Source organism: Schistosoma haematobium, chromosome 1 (genome assembly GCF_000699445.3).
Source record: "Schistosoma haematobium chromosome 1, whole genome shotgun sequence".
Classification (NCBI taxonomy): Eukaryota; Metazoa; Platyhelminthes; class Trematoda; order Strigeidida; family Schistosomatidae; genus Schistosoma; species Schistosoma haematobium.
Window position 1 is genome coordinate 40,262,151 of NC_067196.1, and position 16,213 is coordinate 40,278,363.

Consider the following 16,213-nt stretch of genomic DNA (forward strand, 5'->3'; position numbering starts at 1 on the left):
GGATTAGATTTGTACTTTTTCAGATATCTTATATTTTTTTAATAATTTTGTTTCAAAAGTTTTCCATCAAGAAAAATAAATAGAAAAAAACCTGTTTATGATTAGTGGATTACAAAATAGAAAATTTTAAAAGACAGTTTACCAATATAATTTTGAGTAGACTAATTATCTTGAATAATGAATGAGGTAGTTTTAATTAGTTTCAGTCATTGGATAACAAATGAAATATATAACAATCTCAAAATCATCTTTATTATTTCGTGTTAGAGAAAACTCTGATTGGATAGTTATAAAGATTCACTTTGCACTGTCAAGAGTATGATTTTCAGAATTCGAATTTTGGAGAAATCATCGGTTTGGTTTCAGATTCTTACTACTTGTTACATACATTCGAAAACGCTTGTAATCCTTGTTTAACAAGCAATTATTGTCAGTTTATTCAATTATAATCGAATTATTGTGAAAATAAGCGTCACAGATTTTCTTGATATTGAGGCTAGTTTTGATATGATATTATTAGCTGAAGTCTCTGAATATCGCATCGAAAAGGATGAGTCTTAGGCTTCTAGTAAAAGTCAAGGCGAAATCAAGGCATACCACCACATTTTTCTATTAATCAGATAAAGCAGTGAGATTGCTTGATCTCATCATCGTTAATGCGGATTTAATAGTAAAGATTATGTGAATCATTTAACCAGAGGAAGGCTTTATGGCAAGCAGTATGGCGGTAAGCTTTTCTTGCGGTTGTATGATTCATTTATCGCTCGAATCTCATTTTTGAAATTCGGTAATAAAATGTTTACTTATAATTGAAACGTCGTTTAACAAGATTATTGTTGTATTTACTCATAAATACTTCCGTGATGTGTTATTCGCCATAATTTTTCGCAATTTAGTTCTATGGCAGTGCTTTAGGGAAGTCACGTTTATTTCAAGATTAGACTGAATGGACTATAAATTATTTACTTGTTTTGCCCTTTAACTGAACGGATGGCTAGATAATGTCATTTCACGTAATCATTAGTTACAGCACTCAACAAATTGGATGTCTCCTCGAAACTGTCAGAAAACATGAAGTCTACTAAGTGAACAACTATCTTCTGTCAACACGACATTCTTAATTCCTTTACCATTTCTTAATTGTACTAATTTTCAAAAGAATTATTCGTTCAATCTTTAACAGAGACAGCAATATTCAAAGTAATTTCTCTCCCAAATTTACTTTGACAGCAACGAGAAACGTAGTTTAAAAAGTAGAGTTAAAAAATAAAACGGAAATTTTAAAAAAATGAAGAAGCACCTGCTCACGTTCAGAAAGTTTATACAAAACAAACTACACAGAATACATTTTAAGTTACGTAAGAATCACATGTTATTTGTATAACAAAATTTTTCTATCCAAAGAATTTCTAAGTATTATACTCATGCAGTACATATGTATAAAAGCTAGTCATGAATTCGGTTGTTTCATCCAGCTAATAGGAAGATAATTTACCATACACCTTGATCAACGATAGAACAAAATCTAACTAGTTAATGAATGACGTTTCCTACTTTATAAACGTCCAACGATAGACCAGTTATCCAAATAGGAATGCAAAATTATAGTGTTTTTAAATTCAGTTTATCTTGAATTATGTCAGCCATTTTAACCATTGCTTTTAGGTCAGTGTCACATAGCTTATAAACGGAATTAGTTTAGATTAAATGCTTTATCACCATAGTAAATTATCCTTTCAAAATTTGACTGAGCTATCTATTATTTAGTTGAGTATTGAATTGTTGAGGTAAAAATATCTTTGTTTTACCTTAGTAATTCTATAACATGCCTAATGTTTCACTGATTGGTTACTTGCATCTTTTGTGTTCACGTCCATGCCACCAGCTGATACCATGAGATATAAATAACGAGTAACCTTTTGTATTGTTCAAATGGTAATCTAGAATTTAAGATGATCAAGATATGATAGTGTTACTGTTACACAATAATATGATTCTTATAAAAAATAGGGCCATCTTTCCGTAAATGATTATATTTACTATTAGACTTTTGCTTGGTGATAAATTAATTGAAAGTATAATAATTTTCATCAACCAATTGATCGAAACCAAGTGAAATTAAAATCAAATCGCATAGGGTTACTTACAGTCTAAGTTATAAAATTGTGCTATTGAACTTATTTCCTTCAAACATTTATTTTGTTTTGTTCTCATGGTTTGTCATATGAAACGCAAGTTGTCTTACGTTATCCACTGACTGAACTTTTTCATAATGAAAACAAAATTTTGGACGTCTTTCTTCAAATAGCACAGATTACAAAACATACAAAGCTTCTTCAATCTAAAGAGTTGTTTTTCTAATACCAAGGGATTTATACTTATTTCCATACCTACATACATAGGAAATAGAGTTTCTGGAAATTTCATTCGCAGAAAAGTTCTCCTTACAAAATCATTCTATGGAATGTTTATTGCCTCTCAAACTTTCTTACATCGTACATTGATTTGAATGTTAATTTTAATTATTTAATTTCGATTGCCTTCTATAGTACTGGAAATCTGACTTGGGATTCCTGAATTTCCTTTCACTTACTAGGGCTTTTCTCGAAAATAAATGACAGTTCATAATGTAACTAAAATACAAGAAGTTATTGGACTTTTGTTGTTATTAGCAACCATATTATGGTAACCAGTGATTCAGTATTTCCTACTTAGGAAAAAATTTTTTCAGATTTCAACGTACGATTTATTTCCCTACTAATCTTGTTCGGTACTTTTCCATAAGTCAATCTGCCTTAGTACTACACCCATGAATATAAAAAATGATGGGTTTTGAATGTTTTTATTTCATTTATCAGGTTGTATCATGTCCAAATCTTTCGTAATCTCATCGTACGACATACATAAACTGTTCATTCGTGAACTGACAAAAACATAAACGTATCACGTTTCCGCTGGATTTTAATATTTATTCCGTACACTTCCTGTAATTCTCCTTCATTATAAGTACTGGTTATTAAAACATGAATGCCCAAAAAATGTAGACGTTATCTTGGAACAGACAATTATTGTTGGTGAACATATATCAATCATTTATATGGTTTATTTTATTTTACTATTTTCCGGAAGATTACATAGAAGAAAATATATCACTTCAATCTCCCCCTAAACAACATCATCATGAATAACTAGATTATTTTGAATATCACCGATTATTTCAGTTGGTAATAATATCTTATGCTATCTTAAGGTATAATTGATTAAGCAACTAACTCACTCAATATTTAATAAGTTCATTCACGCTTCGCTTTCTTCCATCTTACCGGTTAGCCTCATGAACTCTACAATCTTATCCATCACTGTAAATATAAATCTAATGAAAACTGAATCTTTGAAAAATACGTGATTGTTCCAGCTAGTAGGACTATTGAATATTCATAAATATTGTCATTCTGAGGACTAACTAAGCTTATGGTTTCTTACTAATAGCTTCCCAGCGTTTCTTAAAGATCTAATAAATATTTCAAATTTACTCTAAACTTCCACACTTCTATGATGATTCTGATTGTGAAACATAATTTATTAAAAGGTTTTATTACCGGGTTTTTGTGCGAAACTAAAATGAAACTTACTCTCATGTTAAGATGTTTTAAATAATATTATCATTCTATCACTTACTTAGTTCACCTGACTTTTATTTAACCTTGGAAAAATATGAAAAATTTAACATTTTATTTTACACAGGAAGTGATTTGATACGGAGAATACAGTCAAGAGTCAAAATTAAATCTACCGTAGAGACTGACATCACTATAAGTGAACAAAATATTATGTATTCCTAAGAGACGAATCACAAAAAACACTAGATTAGCAAATGTTATCACTGATTAGCAACAATGCGAATGACGTAATAGGTAGAAACTGTTACATACCATTTTGGAGTATTTATTGATCGTTGTCGATTTTTCTACATATATACGCTACTGTACGAAATATCTGTAGGATGTCCTGTGATTATTAAACATGGGTATTTAAACAAAATTGGTGCTACGAATGTATTTGAATACTCTCCTATAAAAATCAATAATTTCTCTTAGTCTTCTTTAAATATTATTCTTTTAACAAATGCTGTTCTTATAAAACTAAAATGATCATTTCATCTCTTTGAAAATGTTGTTTAATTAGCCTAGTCAGAGTTATTTATGTACTTCTGGAAACCTCTTTTACTTTTTCGAAATGAGATGTTTTAACTAAACGCATGAGTTGGCCTTTATTTGCAACCTCTTTGGATATATAAAACTATGCTGTTTCAGTGACTCATAATTATGTGACCTTTCAAAGTCATATAAGTGGGACTTTATTCTGCGATCACACTCGATGTGAATACATCACCATAAAGTTCAGTTGAAAATTTACAATAAATCACAACAGTAGATACAGCGCCCTACACTTTTTGGTTTGATTCACCTATGGAGACAAATGTAAATAGGAAAGGAATATTATCGTTGAGTGTTATTTTACTCCTGGCACATATTATTCCCAATGAAACAATATACTACTTGTGTGATTGCATTAAAAACAACAACCTCAATTACTGTGTGTAGAAACACTATCTAAAATAACTGCTCTACCAAAAGACTAGTATGTAAAAAGCTAACTTGTATCATGCGAATTTTTATAGCTCGGTCTCATTAGGCAGGGAAAGAAGCTTATTCTATGTTTCATCCTTGAGAGTATGAAATGTATGCGCTGTTGATATATTTAGTGACAATTTATTTAAACGCCATTGAAGCTTCTAAAATACCGAGAAATGTATGCTAAAATATATGCATCCCAACTAACTTAAACGTAATTTACACAGCAAAATCGCAACAATTTATCACTTATAAAGCTTAAATGCAATAGCGAGTAGGTACTATTTTCTTTATTGCAGTATTCTTTCAAACAATATCTCGAATATGTTCATGATAAAGTTAAACAATAAGAAAAATCAGTTTTATTTCCCCATAACTATTTGTCAGAACATAAGGGCTCAAACTGTTAAACAGTTGATTATGAACCACTTGATCGATATGTGAACATAACACTTATCGTCAAACATTTTAAATAATGTATTGTATTGAAAAGAAAATGAAACCAACTGGAGAAGCACTGAAAGTTAAAGAATGACGTACGTTTATCTCCGTTTAAATTAAACTTTCTCATTAGATAATCACATGCATCACATAGTAAATCAATTTTTATTTATAACACCAATTGATAATCATATGATGCTTTGACCTGATTGAAGTTTTTAAATGACTTTCAATATCATTAGTTCTCGTGCTCTATAACTGTTTCTAAAGATTCATTTAAAAGCTTTGAATACCCACACATTATACTATGCAACTGTGCTAAGACTATATACTCATTATTAGTTAGTGATACAAATTATCGATATTTTGGTTAAATTCTGATAAACCTATCTATTTACTTATTTCAGATTAGATCATTTAAAATAAAATATTATCTCAATTTTACTTCACCTTTAAAGTTAATTATATTTATTTTTGGAAGTAACTAAGTATTTCACTTGGTATTGTTTTGCTTGAATCTTCCCATTGAGATTTAAGACTGCACTTGATCAGTTTGTTATTGGCATATGTACATACTGTTCGCATTGCCTCGATATTGCCTTAATTCACAAGCTTTTATAAGCAAAGATTAATAATAGCTAACAGTGGAATCCAGTATTGACTCGGAGACTCCACCGCAAGCCACTATTCATTTTTGCTTATAATTAAGTATTTATTAAAATGTTCCCACTAAAGCAAATGGTATATTTTTTAAATTTTTGCACGTATATTTTAATTAATACCAAATTTTTTGAGACTGTTTTATTGTATTGGTTCGTTGTGATTCTCAAAGTGTATAACAAACAAAATTAGTGTGAAATTACATAACCAATTTTCGCTTAACTTTCATATTCGTATTTTCTTAAGTAAATTTAAGATAAATACTTTTGAATTTAACGAAACTATTTAGTTTTAAATATTAGCTCTTCTTTTATTGTTAAATATTTCTAATGAGTAAAATATTATAAGATTAGATGAATTCTTAACTCCATTGTTGAAAAGAAATGAACTAACTATTTGATTGTGTGTAATGTGTAATACACATTTCAAGCTGAAGTCATCACAGTTTTGTAACATCAACAACGTTATATCTCATTTTTGTTTCATCTAACATAATATTGATATTTTCTCTTCAAAACTTCAACACGTAGCTATAAATGAATGGGAAACAAGTAAGCTTAGATTTGAAATATTCATACTTTTTCACTAGTAGTTGTGTATTTTCTTACTGTACATTTTCTTTTTGAAGTTATAATTACACAATACTTATGCACAGATTGAATAAAGCACTTGTTTTTTTAACTAGTCATCTTTTTAGATTTTTTTCCTCATTAAATAAAAATACACCTAATATTGTACAAACACCTATTTGTATGTTAGCAATCACTTTCTTCTTTTATTTGTTAAATTATGTTTGATTTTCCTAGATATGCACAAACACTTGCAGTTATATATACACGCACACACACTGAGTTAATCTTTGCAGTTATAACTATATTTTTTTGTCGATAATATTTATTAATTTGCATGTTTAACTTTACTCAGAAGAATCACTTATTCTTAATGTGTGTTTCTGTTGTCATCACCCGTGTTTTGCTGTGTTATCGCATGTTTTGTGAATTAACTATGGAAAATTAGTTTTACTTACTCAATAGTAATCTTCATCTGATATTGTTTTCTTTTTGCACTATCAACATTATTTTTGTAAATTGTACACGCACATATAGATACATTTTAGTGAAAAAGGAAGTCATATTTGTATTTATTTCCTTTACTGATATACTTATAAATGATCATATATATATGTATTAGATTTGAATCCGATGTTCTTTGATATTTTTAAAATATTACAATATTAATTGGTGCATGTAATTGCTTTATTTTCATTGACAATTAGGTTATAATTCAAAGTGTTTTCTTCTCTTCACTTATCATTACATGTGAAAAACTGAATATTTATAAAGAACATTTTATTTGTTTGACAAATATCTTAAAATATAACTATAGATTTATTCTATTTATACATCGAATTTCTAAAGCATATATCATTGGGTTTGTTACATTTTCTAGAAAATTGTTCGTTTAAAAACAACGTTACATTTTACAATTTTTGTTTGAAATAGTTTAGCTGACTGATATAGTTATTTAAAGCTTCAAGTTGTATGAAATTATGTTGGTTCATTGTTATTTTAATTACCATGTTTTTTTTCTAGAATTTTATCCTAATAAAATCCTTTTTTTATCTACACGTTACAAAAATGAAACAAATCACAATTATCTTTTAGTAATCTATTACCAGTTAAACATAGGATGGATGAAGTGACTCAAATATGTGTTCTCTATGTACCATATAAATTGCATGGCGTTGCCTCGATAATTTAAGTAAATTGTAATCGCTTACGTAGTACATTTCCAGATATCTTAACACTTAAGATAACCACAAAGTTTACTTATTGATTCAATGCAAAGAGAAGTAACTACATTATGCATCAATAAAATGCTATGGAACTGTCATAAAACGTATTGTGTTATCTTTCTATCCTTAAGTGAATATAGTTTACTTACTTGCACCCGTTGCCCCTCGTGGAGGAGCATAGACCGCCGTCGGATATAGGTCTCAGAAATTCTAAATCCTAATGAATTATTAAGTAGTAATCTGTTTATATTTGCACAGGTCTTGATTGTTAACCTATTTCTACCAGAGATTTATGAAATAAGTCTGATGAGATTCTTCACTACTCAATGGACCATATCAGATAATATAGTAACTAAGTAAATAACTGATGGAGTCTACGTATTCAAGAATCACAATGGGCAAAATTAAACTTTATCCTACAGTAAATGACTAAAAATATTATACTAACTCTACTTCAGCTTGAGTGAATAGAAGCATGAAGATATTCTTATGAATAATATATATATATATATATATATATATATATATATATACTATTTATTTGGTGTGCTATAATACGATTTCTGATGTACACCGTTTGTCATTGTGCTGTTATAAACTATTTACAACTTGTTCTTTTTATTAGCACTGTAATAACGCTTGCCAGTAATGTTTCTTATTCTTCTCTTTGATGTTTATTTTATGTAACAAAAAATCGTCACATTTTTATTTCATTCTAAGCCTTCATTTTAACTATGGTAATGCATATTATCTGCACACATTTAACAGCTTCATTATCGATGTGTGATAATATTGATGCGTATTACAGATATAATTGATGTGTCTACCAGTGATTGCGATTTGTCCATAAATCATAAGTTATTTTGCCAATTTTCAATGTCGGTTTAGTGAAACCACTTGCCAGTAGTCAGAGTTTTATGTTCTTTAAGATACAGCAACTCGAATCATGAAATAACCTTGTCCTTTTAGACTATATCACCATTCTACTTTTAATAATTCGCTAAAGGCACTGATTATGTAACATTCTAGCTTATGAACAATATTTGTTTATTTTACTTGTTGCTCGGAACAATCTTTAACCAAACCTGTTACTCTATTGTAGTCAGTGAAACTTTTCTAATTTTTCTACAGAAAAAGTCTTTCCGTATTAAAGAATCTTTTGGATCTGTCAACCGTAAACATATTACTCTATATTGCAGTAAAGCACTTTTAAAATAAATACTTCGTTATTTAGTAATACACAATTTTCTGAATCACACATTTATGTCCATATTCTTTTCTTGTTAAAGAATGCTTATTTTTCATGTATTGACATGCATATATGTAACTTAACATACAAGTTCATTTATGTTAGTAGTTTGACAGAACTTAATTTAAAAAATCATAATAAATCTGTTTCTGTTTTTGTATAAAAAACAAAAATACCAAGATATTTCCTATTCATTTTGTTTCCTCTAGGTACTACTTACATTATCCTATTACGAGAGTATTTCAAGCATCTACTAAACTTTAGATAACAATCAAACCCCTACATATTAAGGATTTTATCAAAAAAACATTGATTTGTCCTTTTTCAAATTAGCACCAATAATATTCTGAAATTTTTCTTTTCCCCTTATTCCAGTTCCAAGTCATTTATTTGCACGCATTACTCAACGGTCAGATAGTTTAGTAAGTCGTACTAGTTCAACGAAAAAGCGTAATTCACAAACGCCTAGTGCTAAAGATGTAAATTTCAATCCACGTAAATCACTTGGTTTCGTAGAAACTGGCCAACCGCGATTAGGTCAACCAACAAGAATTAAGATTACAATTACAGAGAGTACAGAATTCAAGGTTAGTTAAACATCTTTTTCAATATCAATATTTTTGTGATTACTGTAGTTGCAGTTCGATTTTACGGGACAATCAATAAAACCCTTATATCTTTCACCTTTTTATAATAAATTCGCTTTTATAAAGTTGAAGGTAAATGTTAATGATCCAATAAAAATTCATTTATTTGCCTACGTTTTTTGCTTAAACTCATTGCAATTAATTTTTAGCAAGAAGTAAGCTACTTCTGTTTCACTTATTAATTAAACGTTTTCATAGAATAACATATCTTGCTCATTTGTAAGAGTTGTTTGAATCTTCAACTCCTCAATGTTGAGTACTGGGATTGATCATTCTCTTTTAGCATATGTGCATCCTTTGTGGATTGACTGTAAATCACGATCAAGCTACGGGCATTTGGAGTAGATTGTAACATTGGCTAGCGTGAAAATACACATTTCATACTTCGGTGTATTCAGGACTCGCCAGGTGGATAAAGCTGTACCTCAGTTTTAATATTCATACCTGGACTCGAACACAGTAACCCCTGCTTCAACTCTATTTATAATATTTGTGGATTAACGATAACATCGAGACAAGAAGGGCAGGATCACATATGCTAAAGGAAACCAATCATTCCTTAACACTAACAACTTCAAGATTAGAATAACCTTTATAATCGAATTAAAATTTACCCAATGTCACAAGCCCTTGACTACCTGGGCTATGAAAATAATATGTTTAACATTTGAGTCGAAGGATACTACATTCACGTCTTCGTGTGAATATCATCAAGTGTCCGTATTTCCACTCCTAACCGGTATGGTACTAAGCTTAATCTGATAAATATTCCATTGTAACTGGAAATGTTGTTTTTCATAATGAATAGTATACACTAACACTTGTCAAGTTCAGCAATGCCATGATGCTTAGAAAGTTGACGTAATATCATGTCGGTTTCATGATTCTTCGGTAACTTGAAAAGAAAAACTTCATAAACCATTATTTGATATACTTTAGTCAAGTGCATTTTTATCTTACTAAAGTTTTAACTTTAACTAGAAATAAATGACTTATAGCCGATGGTATATTTTTCAAGTGGAAGATGTAAATCTTGCACCAATGAAGTTTTTCCTATTTTCTCAATGAAATATTACGAGATAATCAACATTTCAGACACTTGGTATTAACTTACTAGATCACCATTTTCAGAGAAATATCATTTACGAAATTAAAATCAAAATTTATGCCTTGACTTTTAGTAAAAAGCTGATATTTATTGACAATATTTCCCGTTGTCAAGTTATTTCAAAAATAATTTAACTTCAATTACAACTGAATATTTCATGAATGAAAACTGGATGCTGAGTGTTGAAAGCAAGAATAAATAACTGTAAAAATCCTTTGATTAGATTAGACAACTTTTCCTAATCTATATTAGTTAGTCAACTCTTTCATTAACTAGTTAAATATATTGAGTATAATATAAAAATTTTCTGATATATGTAATTATTTTTGAAAATGTAATGTAATTGGTCTACAGTTTCTTTTCTCATGACAGTAATAAATGACTACTTAAAACAATTACTTAACGTTCCGTACTATTTCAAAGGAATGAAATCACATATATTTATTAGTAGTTGGTTATTTTTTAAAGGTTGAGATCATGAGTCAATTGAAGCTAGACTACCATGGAAAACCTGGAAGCACTGGACGGCCGTTTCGTCCTATTGCAGGACTCTTCAGTAGTGTATAGTTAGTTAGCTAGTTAGTTAGTTAACAGAATATGTAGTGGGAGAGTAAATAAATTTTTGTCCGAGTCAATATGACCTTATTAACACCAGTATTCCATTAGTCTGATATTTGAATGTAAAATAATTTAGATTAAATTATTTCTAAAAGAAAAACTCAAACCTCTATCTTAAATGTTTCACAACTATCGCTTAAATATATTCGCATATCATTATTCATTTTACTACATATACACAAACTTTTTAAAGAAAATTGTTAAATTACAGAATAAAAGTGTTTAAAATCTTTCCTTTCAGATTTTTGAATAAGTAATAAACTTTTTCAGTCAATATACAATTTTTTTTGTCAGACAACTATTATTCAAACATAAAACGGTAGTATTAATTACAAACGTTTGTACTAGTTACTGATGAAAAAGTATTATTATTTATACTTTTGGAACTATATTTCACAATTAATCAAAGATCTTTTCGCTCTGTCATTATGCAACTAATTCAATTACGTATAGAGCAAATGATGTTAAGAACAATAAATGGGTTCTTTAGAAACCAATAGGGAGTTTAAGGAGACTTTTTTTTAAATATAAAACAAATCGATGTTGTATAATTTAATTTTCTTCATACCATCATTGCTAAATCAACAATTCTAACTTCCCATCGTTATCTACTTAAATACCAAGTTAAGATTTATGCTGTCTGAAAGACAGATGCTACTTTCTTTTTGTAACTTACACTTATAAAGCCAAACTGATCAAGCGTTATCTGCGAATAATGTTTTTCGTAGCATGTGGTCGGTTACTGGTTGTTTGAAGTAGTTGTCAGTATTGAGACCCTGAATGGCAATTTAATTATACTTGTAATTTATTTAATTGTACACTCTGAATTACAGCGATAAACAGTGCTTGACATAGGCGTAGTAAGTTCTCACGCAATAGTAAAATGTTCATTCTTGTGGTGTACAAGTCATCCGGTAATGAATATGGATTGATGAAATGATTTGAATTTTCAACTTGTAACAACTTAGTAAAGTAGTATTTTAATAATAATTCTAAGCAAACCAATCAACTAGGTGTAACAAAAATGAAGTTTTCAATAATTATTCCTATATTCTTGAAACTGAACACTATATTTATTTATTAGAATATATTACAGAATTCTTTTGCAAGTATAAATTCTTTTATTCAGATTAAATTGTGGAACAACAGCCGTATCCCGTTCCTGATAGGATAACAACATAATAAATAAATTTAGTGATTAATATTCTGTAAATTTACCATATTAACTTTAGCAAACATTTCACTTTATTATTTAGACAACTTAGTTTCAAAGATAAGACAAATTATTTCCATCAATTTCAAATACTTTCTGTATCAAGTTTCGGTACGCTGTAACTGCATGATTGTACATTGACCTACTTACATTAAGCAATCAGAATAAAATAAGACGTATAGACGTCTAATAAAAAATCATTCCCCTTTTGCATTATACATCTTAATTTTCGATCATATTTGTTCATGTATTAGTTCATATCAACTACAGTTATGTAATCTGTTGAAAATATTTTATATAGCACTGAATGACTGTTGAGTATTTCCAGGTTTTCAATGATGGTCTAACATCAAACGTTTCATAATCTTAATCAAAATACTTAACAATCTTCACAATCCCATAATGTAATACACTTTTTTTTAAAGTAATCTATAATGAATTTTTCTAGTTATTATAATACTTATTTTTCTGAGAAAGTCATATCGCTGTTATTCAATAAGAAGTTGAACAAAAAACAAGACAAAAGTGTTTTTTTAATTAAAATTAATATTGTTGTAGTTAAATGTACTTTTAATGTCAATCAAATCAAATAGTATACTATGATAAACATATGTCAATCATGTATCAGTATTATTCTATTATTTCTATTATGTATTTCATTCTTAACCTACAGAATTTACTTTGTAAGAAAAATCATTTTAGTGTATTCATTGACAGTTAAAAATATGTACACCGTACTGTATTATGTTTTGTGTAAATACAACAAAATATTTTCATATATTTTATGAAAAGATGATGTTTATTTAATAGGATAATAATATAAGTCATCAAATATGACTACTTATAATTGAATGCATATCATCCATTGGTATTTATTTAACCATGAAATAGGATCTTCCGGATTGTATTCTGTGATTCATTATCGAATTTAAAATGTTACCATATAGAGTAGTATAAAGTTTTCTAAGAGTTTAATGCTTTGATTAGTCAAACTCATATTCTAGTTTAAATATGACACCATTATGAAATGGAGAATCGTTCCAATATAATGCTAGATAAATTCATTGCGAAATAAAAATATCAGTGTACGTAAATCAACATAGAATGATGTCATCATAATCACAGAATTCATATTAACTTCTTTTCACTATTTGACAATTCCATGGATTTACAAGAAGATTTTATATTGTATATTACAAAGATAACTGATTTTCATAATCATTTGCTATGCATAATAAAAATGTTCCATTTCGATGTATCATTATGAACAATAAGTTAAGTAATGTTAACATTTATTATCCATTCTATAATGTTTAATATTTAGGGTTAATATAATAAAATAAATGATAGACATCTTAACTAAAAAAAACGAAAAGATGTAGGTTAAATAAACAAATTCTTCTATTTTGCCTGATTCTTGTTATTTACGAATTTTGTTCTTTTTTTGTTGAAAAGTTGTCATCTACATTAAGACTGATATGCTTATCGTTTATTATTTATTTAGTAGTTGTACAAATATTATGAACTAATACTGTGTGTGAAAAATATCGATTATAAGATCGTACTAGTACAACTATGACCTAAATTTGTTCTGAGAATATCTTCATATTATGTACTATATGAACGCGATCCTAAATATCTTCCAGTTACTTGTTCATATCAAGCTTAAACTAAATATTTCGTGTTATTAGTTTGTTTTTCTTATTTACAAAATTGATATATGAGTAAAATCGGTAGATAATTAGTACAAGATTTGTTTCGTCCACTCACAATTTACCTCAAATTATTTATTTCATTTTTATTCGTCTTAGTACCAACATTATATCAAATAGATAAGTAAATAAAAGAGAGAAAAAACAGGGAAACCAAAGAAAACATTAGTTTGTTTGCTTTGTTTCTTGCTCTTTCTAATATTTATTTCTGACGGAGGAGGATACTGCCTAAGAATTTGCTGGGTTTTATTTAATGTCTGTTTCAAAAAAATGATGAGAACATTGTACTATAATTAATCAAACTGTTATTTGTAAATTTATTCCGTTTCTTTTTTATTTCTTGATCACGGAGTCACTTTTTTTACAGGTGGTATTATTTACACAATCAACATGGTCATAAACTCACTTAGCTGTTATATCATTATTTTAAATGACTAGTAATATAATGACATCGATAGATAACATTTTATATTTCATCGTCAGTGTTTGGAACATATGAATAAATCAGCAAAATTAATTTATATTTAAGGGCATAGTTCATATTTCACCAGCATCTAGCTAACTCCGAAGCCAGAGCTAAATATCCAATTATTTCGGTCTTAATGACGGTGTCATATAAAGTTAATCTCAGTCAACGTTACTATTGACCTACTGGTTTATTTACAGTTATGTTAATCTCACTGGTTAAAATATTACACCAGCACTTTGAGAAACCTACCACACTGTTAATATTTAATGACCTTATGACGAATTTCATCTTAGTGATATGTTAGTTTAACCGAAAATGGGAAAACTTAAAATAGCTGTCTTGATCTATTCTGAAACACTTAGATGTGTACTTTTAAGAAACTTCGAGCACGAAAAAAACAAGTGTTAACGACCTTATCGACGTTCACTTAGCTAGTGTTGTAAGTAAATTTTAAGTTTTTAGTTCATCTGTTTAAGGCAACAACGCCTGAAACATGATGGTTGCCTACCAATGAAATGATGACTTATCATATGAATAAAAATAAATAATAGTCATCGATATGAAGTTCACATTACTTCTCTTTAAAAAAAAACTAATTTACCAATGGAACAAACAAAAGTAAATTTCTTGTATCAATTCATAAAAAAGGTTCTGATTACATGGTTTTCTTCTTATTTATTCTATACTTAAAGTTGACAGTATTTTTTTCCATACTTAAATTCATAAATTATGTTTATTCAGTAGTATGATTATTATCATCTTAGATTTCATTTAGAAAAATAGACAGCTACAACAATTTAAGCTTGTTATGTTTTTTATAAAGTACTTTTTATTGTACAACTTATAAATTTATTTCTTTTTTTTTAAATTGAAATCAGAAACATCAGATGAAACTGATAATTGAATAAAGCAGTGATGAAGTATATTCCTTTTACAGATATTTACTACTGCCTAGTATTAATCCCATGTACTTTATTTCTATCCTTTAAAATAAATAATATCATTCAATAAAATTAACAACTGCTAATAATAAGTTAGAGATAACAGAAAAAAATAATTGACTAAGCTTGAAATTATACAACCATTATGTATTTTAGTGATGATGTGATTTTCTCACCAAATTAAGCTTTGTTTACCTTGTTTTCAACTAAATATCAATAAGCTATCAGACTGTTGTTGATGAACACAGATTTTGATAATTATGTAGAATGCTCAAACTATGCTTAACCTACTTTCAGTAAACATCTTGATAATATCAATTGTCCTTATGTTGACATTTTATCTTCAATGTTCATACATAAGTCTATAATCAGGAAATGAACTGCGTTAATCATGACACTGAATTTATTACTCACCTTTACAAAACTGAGTTATATCTCAATCGCGCTTTTTTAGGAATACTAAATATTTTACTTAAATAGTTAACCGAATAGATATTACTTTAGTTTTGAAAATTATTCTGAGATACATTTGACAGATATACATCTTTCGTTATTATTAAACATCTTTTTGTTTAACATTTTAGACATTCATAAAGCAACATATGACTTAGTATTTGAGTTATTTGCAAAATAAGATACTGGTTAGCTTATCTGACAAGAAATGTTTTTCAACCTAAAATACGAAATCAGCAGTATTATGAGTGCTATTCAGATGAACTTTCCATA

General features: G+C 28.3%; 1 protein-coding gene across 2 annotated transcripts in view; it reads left to right on the forward strand.

Annotated features, from left to right (window-relative positions):
• SLC8A3_1 (Sodium/calcium exchanger 3) overlaps positions 1–16,213 on the forward strand; it is a gene marked incomplete at its 5' end in the record, with an annotated part of 87,486 nt that overhangs the window by 59,015 nt on the left and 12,258 nt on the right. Inside the window, 2 exons of one of the 2 annotated variants that reach the window (XM_051218198.1) lie at positions 6,266–6,286; positions 9,155–9,366. In XM_051218198.1, the coding sequence (XP_051074039.1) occupies positions 6,266–6,286; positions 9,155–9,366 (233 nt within the window). The remainder of the gene's footprint in view (positions 1–6,265; positions 6,287–9,154; positions 9,367–16,213) is intronic. The other variant, XM_035732089.2, reaches the window with a different exon arrangement.